The sequence below is a fragment of the Carassius carassius genome, chromosome 3 (assembly GCF_963082965.1).
Source record: "Carassius carassius chromosome 3, fCarCar2.1, whole genome shotgun sequence".
Classification (NCBI taxonomy): domain Eukaryota; kingdom Metazoa; phylum Chordata; class Actinopteri; order Cypriniformes; family Cyprinidae; genus Carassius; species Carassius carassius.
The window spans coordinates 35,889,999-35,905,175 of NC_081757.1; the positions used below are offsets into that span (position 1 = coordinate 35,889,999).

Sequence of the window (15,177 nt, forward strand, 5' to 3'; positions counted from 1 at the left end):
GTATTGGAAAATGTAAATTTAAATACAGAAATGCATTGCCATTTTACATATTGCATTGTCATTTTGCATATTTGGTCCCAAATTGAATATTGCTACTCATATGCTTCCATACTAATATAATCAAAATATTATCATTTTAATCTCATATTGCTATTATTCTCCTAATACTATGACTTAATTCACATCATTTTGTATTTTATTCTCAAAATATTATAACTTTAATATCACATAGCTATAACTTCACTGTCATTTTCCTAGTTTTGGAACACAACAACTGCATCATACTTTTCTTTTTTCAGATTTGTGCATCACCTTCCTACTCATTGAACTGATTTAGAGACATTTACAGCCAAACACATTTGAAAACCTGTGTCTTTCCAAAAAGTGTAATCATAATAACACGTAGTGTTCACAAAAAATCTAAAAAATAATTGATGAAGAGAAAAACAAATTTTCATGATTATGTCAACCTGACGTTAAATGATCAGTGGAGCAATGCTTACCTGGGAATGGGTTGTGAGGTGGGGACCACAGGCATGAACTTTGGGCAATTGGCCATCTGTTCTTGAACCTTTGTGCAAGATGAAATATGCGACCGCATTTTGACCAGGGTGACCTAGGAAATTCAAAGGGACATAATAAAGCAATGTGAGTAACACGCGCTGTGATTAAAGTGCCCCATTTTGCTTTTTTGGATATATCCTTTAATGTAGTGAGTTATATAGCTGTTTGTGAATGTAAAAGGTCAGCAAAGATCAAAGTGCATGACAAATTGTCTTATTATTTCTGAAAAGAAAGAACCAATCCTGAACTGCCTGAAATGAGTCATCAGCAATTTGAAGACTTCCTTCCATTGCAAACCTAAGTAGTTTTGTAACAAATTCGTAAACCCGCCTTTGGTCTTCATACTGCATGAACTCTGACCTGCCCCCAAACACTGTGGTTGTAGCTAAGGCTTGGGAAGATTGTTCAGTCTGTGCTGTTGCAATGTCTAGAAGACACTGTGTTCTGCACTGCCAAAGTAAAACCAAGATGCATGTTTTCCCAAAGAATGGGGATATTAAAAAACGAAAAGTGGTTGAAATTCATTGTAACACAGACACCACAGTATTATAACTCCAACCTTTCGCTGTGTTTTCATCATTTACTGACGATATTTGGACCATCTTGCACCTCTGGATGAAAACCTGTAATTATGATTAAAATATATATATATATACCGTGTGTTCAAAAGGTGTAGTTTTGTGTTGTAAACAGTGTCCACACATTGCACAGCTTTAACTCTCTGCTAACCGACTAACTCATTGTATTGAAATATTTCTACTAATCTTCCCACTATTACCTAAATTTGTGTCAATTATTGCAGACTGTCTGTCATTCTTACAACCTAGATTAAAAGTGTGGAGCAAGATTTTGGTTTACAAAATCATTTCATATAATGTACATTTTTAGAATTTTTTTTTTTTTTTACCTTGGATGCATGTAAACCTATCGTAAAAGATCTTCAAAATATAACTAGTAAGCTTTAAAATGGCATAATAAGGATAATTTAGTACAAATGATACCTTGATTAGAGCATTTAATTTGAAATTATGTAAATATGAGCCATGCTGGTCATATTTTTAAATCCAGCAGTCATGTTTTGCTGACTTGATAAAACTAAAATATCTAAGAAGAAATGCTGTGTCAAATCATGCAAACACAAAACAGTGAGCACAAACACAATAAAAGGGTAAAAAGGGGTCTTTCTGAGCTCGCAATGGTAATCAGGGCATCTCAGTGTGTCAGATTGTAGTTGCTGGGCTGTGCTTGATTGCTTTAACTTTTATTTACCATTAAACTGTCACTGCAGTTTTGAAAGGCTCCTGCAGTGGAGACAGGATTCCATGGTATATAGTGTCCCTGAAGCAAGTTTTAGTGTAAATGCATTACATAATGACAGCTGCACTATTCAGAGAAACATGCCTTGAGGTACTATGGCCAGTTTTTTTTATTATTCATATTTGTTTATGCAACCACAAGGACTAACCTTTTTGCTGCACCCTCTACACGGTGCCTTATATGAAGAGAGCTGTTTTTCCACGCTGGAGGATTTCTCCACTTTCTTTGGATCGAAAGGCATGCGGCAGAGTGGACAGAGAGGCGATGTCACCTGCAGACACGGCTGTAGACAGTCCACACAGAAACTGTGAACACACACACACACAAACATATTACAGATCTATCTGTTTAAAATATTCAGTATATATCACTATTATGTATGCCTTTTGAAATAGGATTCATAATTTGGACAAAACAGTAATTTTGGTCAAAACAATTCAAAATATCTAAACCTGTACACAGAATCTAAACAAAGAGAGAGAAAAATGGCTCAGGTTCCTCATTTAATATACGTGGGGTTCTTAAAGTGACAGCAGCCTGCTGCTATCTGTGAGCGTTTGCCGACACTAGAGGGTTAATATTCATCAAACAACAAAGGAAAAAAAGGAAATAACTTACTGCTCTTGACAAATTATCTATTGTATAAGTTATAGACTATAAGTTTTAAAGTGAAGACTATGCAGCTTTTTATGTTTACATTTGATTATTCAACTTCTGCAGTATTTTTTACAACAAAAAACGTATTGCATTTAAGTTGTATCTTTTTTCTATTGTTTTTGTCCTATTGTTTGCTTATTTGGTTTTATTTTTAAAGAAAGACATATCTATGTTGTGATATATAATGTTATTTTGAAATAAAATTTATGATATTTTGATATATCGCCCACCCCTAATTAGAAGGATTTCTGAAAGACCATGTGACACTGCTGAAGACTAAATTAATAGCTGCCAAAAATTCAGCTTTGCTACCATAGAAATAAAAAACATTTTACAATATATTAAAATAGAAGAGTTACTTTTAATTGTAATCATTTTACAATATTACTGTTTTTACTGTATTTTTCAGCAATTAAATTCATCTTTGAAGAGAATAAGAGAATTCTTTAAAAAAATAATTGTATAACATATGGATACTGGCATTCTGCTAACAGTAAGACAGCTTCTTTGATCACAACAAAAAGCAAATCATGAATTATCACCATTGTCCCTTTGTGTAAGGCACTTATTTACATGTTTCTCCAGAAGGACTGGCACTATAAGTGGCACTGGATAAAAGCGTCCACTAAATGTTTAGTAACTGCACAAGCCTCTGAGGAGAACAACAATTTTGAACCACTGAACTCTGGCTGGCAGGCAACAGGCCTTGAATAGCTGAACAAATGCTGATGTATCAGACTATCAGGCATTTAGCCATCACCTTTCAAGCTGGCGTGACTCAGCATGTGTCCAAATACATGGCAGCATCAGCAAAAAATGGCTAGTGAACTCGCGGTGGCAGCCTTGTCACTTTCTGACGGATGAGGCAAGAGTTTATGGGACTGTAAAAGCAATGAATCATTCTGAGTTTTTCATGCCAGGCTTACGCTGCGCTTTATGGTACTGTTGAATCCAGGGCCAGGGCCAAACAAGAGCCACTCCATCACTGTCTACACTGAAATGCGGCACTGACTGACTCACGAGGGAACTGGAAGTGAAGGTCAGTTGCTAAGTGTAGTGTTGCGCCTGTAAATTTTTTAAAAACTCAAAGAGCTGTGTCATGCCGTAATTAAACAACTGTTTTCTGCCCTTTTGAGTTTTGGTCAAATAAACACTGAATGTGTTTTTATTTTACTGGATTCTTTATGATTTAAATTAAATTTATAATAAAAAATGGTGCTTATCAAATTAATGCATACAACTTTAACAGTTTTATTTATCTTTTCAAATGTAATTCAATGAAATTTGAACAGTTCCATGCAGTTTATGTCAAAGCACTCTACAACATAGGTTTACAGCTTACATGGAAGAAAATATTTCTTAAAATCATTGTTTTAATAAACCGTATTATTATTATTATTACTTTGACATCTACATTACACTGTACGATAGTAAAATACTTTTGTTACAATTTCTTCAAGTTAACCCAAACTTAATTTTTTTTCTTTGAGTTTCATTGAGACCTTTGAGTTACTGTGTGTACGTGACGATCAATTGGTATCAAATTAAATGGTGAAATGCTTGTGAATTAAACTCTCAGAGCAGTTTTGAAGCTCATCTGATAATAATGAACAAGCATCACACATGCTAGAGCATGTGTAGTGGGAGTAGACAAAACAGCACTGCTCATTCACACAGAGACACAGAACATGCAGATTTATTTCTTGAGGTTTAATATTCAAAGATAATCCATATCATGATTCTATTAAGTGAATAGTCCTGCTTGATTTATTCATCCAAATGTTGCCAAATTCCATGACATTCCATGTAATAAAGCATTTTTTTATTTATTTTCTTTAATGACTGGATTTCGAAATTACATCTGTGTTTTCCGGATCATAAATCATAGGCCCTTGCACTTTTAATGCAGCTTAATACAGGGATGAAGAGTTCAGTTCCAACCCTGATCAAACACACCTGTCTGTAATTAACAAGTGCACCTTAAGATCCTAATTGGTTAGTTCAGCTGTGTTTGATCAGGGTTGGAGCTGAACTTTGCAGGAAGGTTGATCTCCAGGAACAGGATGTGGCACCCCAGGCTTAAAACTGTAAACAATGCAAATATTTCTTTACATTTACATTTTTTGGCCATTTTTACACCTACTCACAAGGCAACCATGAGGGTCTGTGGACCTTTCCCCCAAAATGCAACTAACACCTCAAAAAGGCAGAACAGACCTCTGGTTCCATGGCAACCAAAGACAAATCATCTCATAACACTGGTTTTCTTGCTCAAAGGAATGTAGGCAGAGCAACTCTCACTCCATTTCCCATTACAAAAGACACATAATGCCCATAAAAATGTACTCTTCTCTGATTAATTCATAGAAAAACCTTTCTGTGAATGAACACACATATCCTCAGGTCTTTATATTTTCTTATGTATTGTATGCTGTTTGATGCATGTTTATGCAGGGCATAAAAAATTAGGAGCATCACAACTACAAATTATACAGATTTTATCCTTACATTCTTAACTTTAATTCAGATTTTAGATTGGTTAATATTAGCTGCCAATCACTCAGTCACCTTGTTATGCTGACTATCGCGAGAAAAAGAAAGGGGCTGAAGAAGAGAGAAAATGAAAAGAACACTGCCAGATTTCTTTTGTAAACAACCTATCAACAATATTATTTTATGGGGCATACACGCCAAACACGGAGCATCGCATCTCTACACCCACGCGAGGACGTGTCTGATCCATAGTCTGATCGCGTCTTTGCATTGACTTTGTATGTAATCTACTCGTGCTAATCGTTGAACTCGCGTTAAATCCATGATTTATCTTTCCGTCTGGTTGATGGCCATCAGCGGTTGGGTAGAAGACAACAAATCCCATCATTCCACACTCCTTCTTAGCGTCATCAAACCACGATTGTTATTGTTTTGATAGTGCGCCATCTCGTGGCAGGTCCTACAACCTGTACCTTTAACCTAGAGTTACACATGCATAAATATTTTTTTTAATATTGTAATCATAAAATGTTGAATGCTGATATTTGAAATATTTGTAACTTTAAAAGTGAAATTAAAACAGCCAGAGGGTGGCAGCAAGTTACTGTTAATAAGTGAGTCATTGCAATTGAACCGAATCATTTATCAAATGATTAATTTAGGAACGAAACGCCCTCATTTTGCTCAGAGTCGCAAAACAGCTCTGTGACTGTGTTTGGAATTGTTTTTGTTGGTGAAATAGAGCAAAAACAGGCAATATGGTGTCTGAAACATAAATCTCTTAATATTAACTTCTTGTTTATTGAACAGTTGTATAAAATCAATATCACATTTGTAATCATGCTGATTTTTGGAGGAAAACCAACACTCTTCTTGTGATATTGATTAACTATATGAAATTATATAAAGGCCCCATTTATTGGATTTTGTGATGCATTTTAATAGACCGAATCATGCAGTGAAAGAACACACTCTACATGTGCATGCGCAATAATCTAACCTTATAGACTTCATGTCATGTATACGTGCACTCTCTGTAGGTGTGTTTTATTTGGATTTTGCAACACTTGGTAATGTCAGAACACAAATCGTAAAACAACAATTAGGAAATAAATAGATTCAGTGGCATACACTGTTAACTGCAAACTCCGACCCACGGGCTTTACAGTGAATGCAGTGCATAGAACTATTTTCATAGCAGAGCCATTCGAAGACTTTCAACCACTCTCTCTGAAAACTGTACACCTTCTATTCGGCTGGTGGATCAACATTCACCACATGATCGCTATCACCAGCACCATTATTTGTAACTTTAGGTGGTTCACAAAAGAAATCAGCCCTTTACATTCCCCGCGGTAGTTCGCTCCCTATCACCTGACAGCGGAAAGCAGTAACTGGGTGATTGACAGGTAATATTAACCAATCTAAAATCTGCATTAAAGTTAAGAATGTAAACATGAAGTTTAACTGGTTATGTAGCCTAATGTTTCATAGAGCGGCAGACAGGTCACTGTATGAACACTCAGAAGGCATATACTCTAAAAGTTTTTAGAGAAATGAAAACAGGTCGCACAACAATTAAATGCAGTTGCACAAATGCTTCTAAATATATTTTGAGGTTGCACAGATTAAATTTCGGACCTTGTTGTGATTAGTTGCACTCATTCACCTAACGTTACCTATACCATGTTTGATCTCTATGAATTCGTCTTTGGATGATCTGATTGAGAGTAGTGTTGTCACGGTACCAAAATTTCAGTATTCGGTACCGATACCAGTGAAAATCCACGGTTCTCGGTACCAATTTCGGTACCAAAGCAAATCACAAAAATATGCTAATTAAAAAAAAACTTTTTAGCACTAAAAATAAAACCCTAAAACCATAAAATGCCATTCTTTATACTTATTTACAATTGTGTTTAAAGTTTTTCTACAAGCTATATAATTATGAAAAACAGTAAACAAGTTTCACCCAAATTTAATTTGTCTTTTAATTTATGAAATTTAAACATTTTATTTCTGGTAAATAAAGGGGATTTTCTATTAAAATTAAAACATGTAAGAAATATTGTGATTTATTTCTTTAAAAAATAAAGTTTTATAAATTTTTTCAACAGTATTAGGAGTATCACATACATTTTACTAAATAATAGTAATATTTCTAGCACAATCCTTTTATGTAAAAATTTACTTTTAGGCCTAATGAATGCATATTTGTCATTTTAACTGAACTTAAAACTGGTGGTGATGCTTAAGATATTTTTGGTCATTGATGGTTTCTGTAAAAAAAAATAGTAATAGATCATATTAATTATTATTCATATTAGCCTAATTATTATTAAAAGATACTACTACTAATTCTACTATCATACTAATGTATATACAATGCACTATCGATTGATGAGCTGCTGGGTTCATGAATATTAATCACGTTGTCTGCGTTCGGTCAAACTGATTTGCTGAAATCAAAACAGGGACGGTACAAAATCAGCGCCAGCCAATGAAATTGCCATTTGCGCATTAGCTCCACCCATTACCGGAGAAACCGATTCTGATTGTTTAAAAATGAATATGAATAATTCTAAATGAACTCCATTACAGGAAAAGACAATAAAGAATAGTTTACATATGGCGTGTCGATTCAGCGTGGTAAGACTCTCGCTCTCTCTCTCTCTTGCATGTGTGAGAAACTGAAAAGATCGCTTGATGGAGAGAGAACTCTGAAGCTCAGATGCTGAAATTAATGCAAGCGTCATGCGCTTCGGTCTATAGTAAACAAACTCACACGTCTCTGCCATTCATTAATTCACACAGAGACGCGCAGAACACGGATTCATATTTCAAACAACTTTTGCGGCTTAACAATTACAGATACTGGTCCATATGGAGATTTGATTTGATTAATGTATGCTAACTTTGACAAATTCTATGACTGCCCATATTAAAATGTAAGTTTCATTTTCATGACTGGATTTTGAAATTCCATCCTCGTTTTCTGCTTCGCGGAAATTATAGCGCAGAACCGGGTTTGAACGGGACCTCGGTACTACCGGTACTTTTTAAAAAATTTTTAGTACCGACTTGGTACCGAAGTACCAGGTCTTTTGACAACACTAATTGAGAGTTTATATTATATGTTGATACTTATACAATATATTAGTGTTTTAAGAATCGTTAGTAGTCTTTGCATTAACATTCAATCCAGTTACATATGCAAATTACCATGTTTGGAGACAAAGAGTTGTAAACTTTCCCTCCAAAAGTGCAAGTCACTACTGGGTCTTTGACCCTCGAGAGGGGTGACCTCCACAGAACTTAAAAGGCCTCACTTCAGTGACACGCCTCGCTATTTAGTCTCTTCACTTGTCTCTCGTCACCTTCCTATCTTCTGGTTCTGAAGGCCCAGAGTCTGCACTGCTGCACCTGGCAGGCCTCCACACAACTCAGTCTAAAGTTCTTTTAGATTCTGAGAAGATGAGGATGCCAGATTTACTAACAGTTTGCACCAGTGCAAACTGTCTTCTGGTGTTAAAATACTGTCAGGATTTACTAAAGACGTGCAGTGAAGAATTAGCACTAAAAAAAGCGTGGTTATTTTTGTGCCTGACCTTATTTAATATGCATTTGTAGGAGTTTCCCTTTCAGATGCAAAATTTATTAGAGGAAAGTATTAAAATGAATCACACAATGCAATTTACTAGCATTTGCGCTTGTCAAATTACTGGTATTTGCACGCCCCCAAAAAGCATTTCTTGAAGCCGGCAGTAATTTGCACAGCTCTTGGTAGATTGCGCTGATCATTATGGAAATGATCTGGCTGCGTCTGTGTTCTTTAATGCATTGTCAGTAAATCACACACAGAATTTTCCCCTCAGTCTGAGAGAGAGACAGAGGGGGCGGGATCAGGAAAAGCCCACAAGCCAGGATTTGAACTTGGTACACCCATAGCATAACGGCACTACAGAATATGTCAGCAGGCTGCCCACAAGGCTATTGGTGCCGAGATAAAAAGCATTAAAGCACTGATAAAGCAATAAATGTATAATTACAAAATAAGGAAAATTTGACAATAAATAAATAAATCTTAATAATTGGTATTATATTAGCCATTGACACCTCAGCTCTCTAGCTATTACTATTAGCATAGGACACTGAAAAATACTAATCAACTGACCAGTATTTTTGATTTTGGTAATCTCATCAAATGTCATTCCCTTTGTGGGAATTTCATTGAGAGACAGAACTGACCTTGTTTCTAGTTTGAGTGCTGCTGACTCGCTCCTGCTCCATTGTGCTACTGTTAAGCACTGCAGACATAATGAGAGCAAATGAAAGCAGGTGCTGGTGGTGAGTTGGGCTGGAGGTTGCTTAGGCCTCTACCCATCTGCCGCCTCTTTCCCTACAATCCCTGTTTTTCACTGCTTAAATCCGAGCAGGATGGCTGCCCTTCCTCCCTTAGTAGAACTGAGCTTTTTCCATAGCTTTGTAAACATCAGGGGAAAAGATAATGACTCCTAAACAGACAGAATGTTCCAAACAGGATTTGGACAGGAAATCTGATGGTCTGAAATAATAGACAATAATTTGACAAGCTTTCTTTCCCAAATGCCATCCAGAAGCTGGAAGTACAAAAGAGACTTCACACAGAGATCAGTGATTTCATCATAGTGATTGTGTTTCAAATAGCATACTACCTATTATTTTTGAAAGAACCCAGTATGTATGTATACAGTGCACAATTTGCAATTTCAGCATAGAATTCCCAAATGAGCAACCATAGTTGCTAAAATTGATGTTACCTTCCAATTTATGTGCATAAAATTACTATATCAACTATGAATTTTAACATCTCACTGGCATAACCAGAAACATTTTACACAAACATAAAAAAGAGGTCATATGACAAATGTAAAGTTTAAAACATTGAATATTGTATACAATGTTTCATTATATATATATATATATATATATATATATATATATATATATATATATATATATATATATCAACCGTTCTAACATGGCGGACGATTTACAAACAGTGGCCCATAGAAAGCTGCTAAGGCCTAAAAAAAAAAAAAGTTTGGTTCCGGTTGGTTGTCAGTTGAGGTCATTGGTCGGTAGGGATTTAATTGTTTTTTTTTTTTTCTCCAGTGGCAGTTTTACACACACACACACACACACACGCGCGCGCTGATTTTAAATGTGTGTACCGGTACTTTTACGACAGTGATTCTGTATTCCCGTTTAAAGTCTGTTGTTGCCATAGACACGCAAAACGCACACACACACACACACACACAAAAAGCCTTCGCGGGAGTTTGGCAGGCGATCTCATAGTAGATTAACATGGAGGATTTGAACTTGAAAAACGGAGTGTACAGACATCTTTTTGTAGTCAAACAACATTCTTTATGATGTTCATTTATGTGGTTTATTTGATTTTGATGCTATAAATTAACTAGAAGCAAGAGACGATCAGTTAGTTTTAACTGATGATCTAACTTACAGCGATCTGTTCGACACATTCAAGAGCCACAAAACGGTATTTATTGTTTACATTTCTTTAAAAAATGACCACATTTGAAAGGTGAAATAACCAAATGAGACTTTGTTTCATATTAAAAGTAAGCTGGTAATGTTAATGTCCTGTCTGTCAGCATGTTGTCAGTGCCCTCTCTGTTCCGCGATATATTGTTGACTCCCCCCCCCCCCCCCCGTGTTTCTCTTAATGTTACGATTTCCAAACCTTAAGTTATAGCTCACTTTAGGAATTGACAGTTAAAGGGTTTTGATGCAATACTTAATGGTTTTTAACGGATAACTTAAGTGTAAAACAGCATTTAAAGGAAACTGTAATTTAATTAACGATGTGTGAAAGACCGTTCTTCCCCAGTCTCATAAAATAAATTTGGGTCGCACATAAATTGACAGGGTCGGTCGGAAACCGGAACCAAACAAATTTTTTTTAGGCCTAATGAGGCATCTACTGTATACTGTGTGTGGATACAGTTTATGTACTTAAGTAATCCATTCGGCAGAATCAACCTCAGCACAGTTGTCTCTGTAAGTAGAAGAGGATTGGAGATGTTGTCATTTCATGTTGCAATTATGATATGCTGTCAAGTTTACATTCTGCATTTACATTTTATGTACACTATAATTGCTCACACATATGCAGCCTAACTTTTGGAAGAAATCTAGTGTCCTTACATACCGTGTATATTTTTTGTGTTCAAATGTACGAGTTGTGGAGGAATTTGTGAGAAGAAAAGAAAGTCATGTCGATTGAAAAAAAAAAAGACAGCACAACAGAAAGACCGAAAGGCTACATTCCCATTAGAAAGTCCAAAAAAGTATTTACAGCATAATTCAGTACACTATTCCACACATCCTCGATCTATTAAACTTGCTTGTTGCTGAACTACTGCAGAATACACACTCATTGGCCACTTTATTAGGGAAGTCGTGGCCTAATGGTTAGAGAGTCGGACTTGCAATCGAAGGGTTGTGAGTTCGAGTCTCGGGCCAGCAGGAATTGTGGGTGGGGGGAGTGCATGTACAGTGCTCTCTCCACCTTCAATACCACGACTTAGGTGCCCTTGAGCAAGGCATCGAACCCCAAACCGAATAAATGGCTGCCCACTGTGCCGGGTGTGTGTTCACAGTGTGTGTGTGTGTGTTCACTACTCTGTGTGTGTTCACTTTGGATGGGTTAAATGCAGAGAGGTAACACAAATTGCTAATCACATGGCAACAACTCATGCATTTAGGCATCTAGATGTGGTGGAGACAACATGCTGAAGTTCAAACTGAATATGAGAATGGGGAAGAAAGGGGATTTAAGGGACTTTGAACATGGAATGGTTGTTGGTGCCAGACAGAGCTGGTCTGAGTACTTCAAAAACTGCTGATCTACTGGGATTTTCACACACAACCATCTCTAGGGTTTACAGACAATGGTCAGAAAAAGAGAAAATATCCAGTGAGCGAAAGTTGTGTGAATGAAAATGCTTGTTGATGTCAAAGGTCAGAGGAGAATGGGCAGACTGGTTAGAGATGATAGAAAGGCAACAGTAACTCAAATAACCACTCGTTACAACCAAGGTATGCAGAAGACCATCTCTGAATGCACAACATGTCAAACCCTGAAGCAGATGGGCTACAGTAGCAGAAGACCACAGCGGTGTCGCTCCTGTCAGCTAAGAACAGGAAACGGAGGCTACAATTTGCACAGGCACACCAAAATTGGACAATAGAAGGCTGGAAAAACGTTGCCTGGTCTGATTGTCTCGATTTCTGCTGCGACATTCAGATGGTAGTGTCAGAATTTGGCGTAAAGAACATGAAAGCATGGGTCTATCCTGCCTTGTCTCAATGTTTCAGGCTGGTGGTGGTGTAATGGTGTGGGGGATATTTTCTTGGCACACTTTGGGCCCCTTAGTATCAATTTAGCATCGTTTAAATGTCACAGCCTACCTGAGAATTGTTGCTGACCATGGCTACTTGGCTACTTCCAGCAGGATAATGCACCATGTTACAAAGCTCAAATCATCTAAGACTGGTTCCTTGAACATGACAATGAGTTCACTCAAATGGCTTCCACAGTCACCAGATCTCAATCCAATAGAGCAGCTTTGGAATGTGGTGAAATGGGAGATTCGCATCATGGATGTCCAGCCAACAAATCTGCAGCAACTGCGTGATGCCATCATCTTAATATGGACCAAAATTTCTGAGGAATGTTTCCAACACCTGAATCTATGCCACGAAGAATTAAGGTAGTTCTGAAGGCAAAAGGGGGTCCAACCCGGTCCTAGCGAGGTGTACCTAATAAAGTTGCCAGTGAGTGCAGAGCAGAGGACTCTCTGTCTCTAAGCATGATCATTACCATTTGCCCAAAGTCTTGAGGTAAACTTGAATATATTCAACTCACTTTAGGACCTAAAAAAAAGGAGAGAAACTTTGAAAAAACACTTGTTGCAGAATGCTAAACACGTTAGTAGATTAGTAGTAGTTAGTAATGACAATGACAATAAGTGTAGTGCAGCTTCACAATCTACCTCCTGCTGTTGTGTCCTTTGAAGGCTACAGTGGCCCATTGTTCTCTGTGATAACATTTCAATATTGTCAGCAGTGTTCATTTTTCTTTTCAAAAAATCAGGCAACTATTGCTCCTGTTTTGCAGTCAAAAGATGTAATTTAGTGTACTATTTTACAGTCATTCACCTCTCTAAACTTAAGAATATGGAATAAATAATACACAAATAACACTGAGCACAAGCAATCTCTTCTGCCGTGTCATATCAGAGTAGCTATTATATTTAACATTTAAAGTTTTCCCAGATTGTTATTGTTGTTTTGATATATTGTATTAGTGATTCTGTGATAATGACATTTTTGTTTTGGTGGTTATATGCTAAATAAGTAACAATTAAATTGTTTTTGGTCATGTTTCTCAAGAGTGTAAGCTTATAGGGGACATCAGATGCAAAATTCACTTTTACATGGATTTTGAACTTAAATGAGTCTTGGGAGTGTGTGTACTCACGACCACCATATAATTAGGGATGCACGACCATGATTTTTCATAGCCGATTCCGATACTGATTTTTTACAAGCAAACTGGCCGATTCCGATACCGTTTTTCGATTTTTTTTCCTTAAGCAACAAACAAGAAAGAAGAAAAGTGTGCATAAACAAGATGTTTATTTGGTATTTAATAGGCCAAACTGGCTTTTGGCTATTGAAAACAATAACCGTAACCATCTGAAATTAACGGCAGTAACTGCACAGTAAGTAGTCTACATTCAATACAAACATAGATGGTACAGACATCAGCATTTAGCTTTTGTTTTTGAATTGGGTTGAAACTACAGTGAACTGGCCTTAAATGAAAAGATTAACTGTAACCATGTGAAATTAAAGGCAATAACTGCATAGTTCTACAGTCTTTACCAGTGAGACTAAATAAAAGTATGCTTTATAAATAGATAATTCCAAAATGTTAAAATCAAATAATGTTGGTGCGAATAAAACAAAGATGCAAAGTGTTTCATTCATCCAATTAACGTAAAAAATTAGGGTAATAATTCACATCTATATTTTTTTACTTGAGCCAATGAAAAATAAATAACTTATTGTCTCAAGTAAAAAAATATAAATGTGAATCATTACCCTAAAAATTTTTAATTGGATGAATGAAACACTTTTTTCAGTGTGCTACAGCAGGTGATTTTTAAATCAAATTAAGTCTATGTAATTTTAAGGTAAAATAAAAATAATCATCCTATACAGAACTGAGGTTTACTTCTGGCTTTTCAGACATGTATGAAAGTTCTAATTTACAAAAAAAAAATCTCTGCACGGTCTACTCGTGTTCAGGGCGCGGACCGGTACAGTATACGCTCGCGCAGCTTTAGTGCGCGCAGAAAAGGGGCTCTTATTTGTGCTCCAGTACACCAACGACTGATCGCTTCCTGCTATCTGTGCCTCAGAGATGAATCTCTGCATTTCCAGTGCTGAATGGCAGCCCATGTCCTGCGCACAGATTTCGGAATACTTCCACACAAATGACATAGCGAACGATTACAATGTAGTATGTGCACGCGGGCGCAATTCCGGAAAAATTGGCTGAAAAAGACCAAAATCCGATTTTTGAGCGGTCAACCGGTGCATCCCTACATATAATGATAAAAATACACAAAGTGGAAATTCCCACAAATCATAAGCACTTTCTCAGAACAAACCATTCACAGATTCTGGGCAAAGTGACATCATTTTGCACAGGCCCCTCCCATGACTGTTGATGGACACTGCAGTTTAAGCATAGACCCGCCCTGAGTGAGCTGTAAACTGTCTGCCATAGTTTAGATGCCAAAGCCGGTGTAGACAAGATTGACTACTACGCGATTGAGTTGTTTTGTTGTTAGATGTAATAATGAACATAGCAGTCATCATTTATTCCCAACATCTCAGCTGCTGAACTTTTGTTTTTGAAACGAATGCTATTTTTTTTTTTCACAAACTGCACAGAAACACCCCCGAAATGAGAGAAAGCTGCAGTCGCGGGGTGCAGCAGGCGGGAGCTCTTCACTCAGGTCGCGGCGGAACCGAGGCGGAGTGAGCGCCACAGTCCCGCAGTGA

At 36.8% G+C, this 15,177-nt stretch overlaps 1 protein-coding gene across 1 annotated transcript in view; it reads right to left on the reverse strand.

Annotated features, from left to right (window-relative positions):
• LOC132125720 (E3 ubiquitin-protein ligase RNF166) overlaps positions 1-15,177 on the reverse strand; it is a 74,888-nt gene that overhangs the window by 26,649 nt on the left and 33,062 nt on the right. The window contains exons 2-3 of the mRNA XM_059537008.1: positions 2,030-2,186; positions 504-616 (exon numbers count right to left, since the gene is read on the reverse strand). Coding sequence (XP_059392991.1) covers positions 504-616; positions 2,030-2,186 — 270 coding nt within the window. The remainder of the gene's footprint in view (positions 1-503; positions 617-2,029; positions 2,187-15,177) is intronic.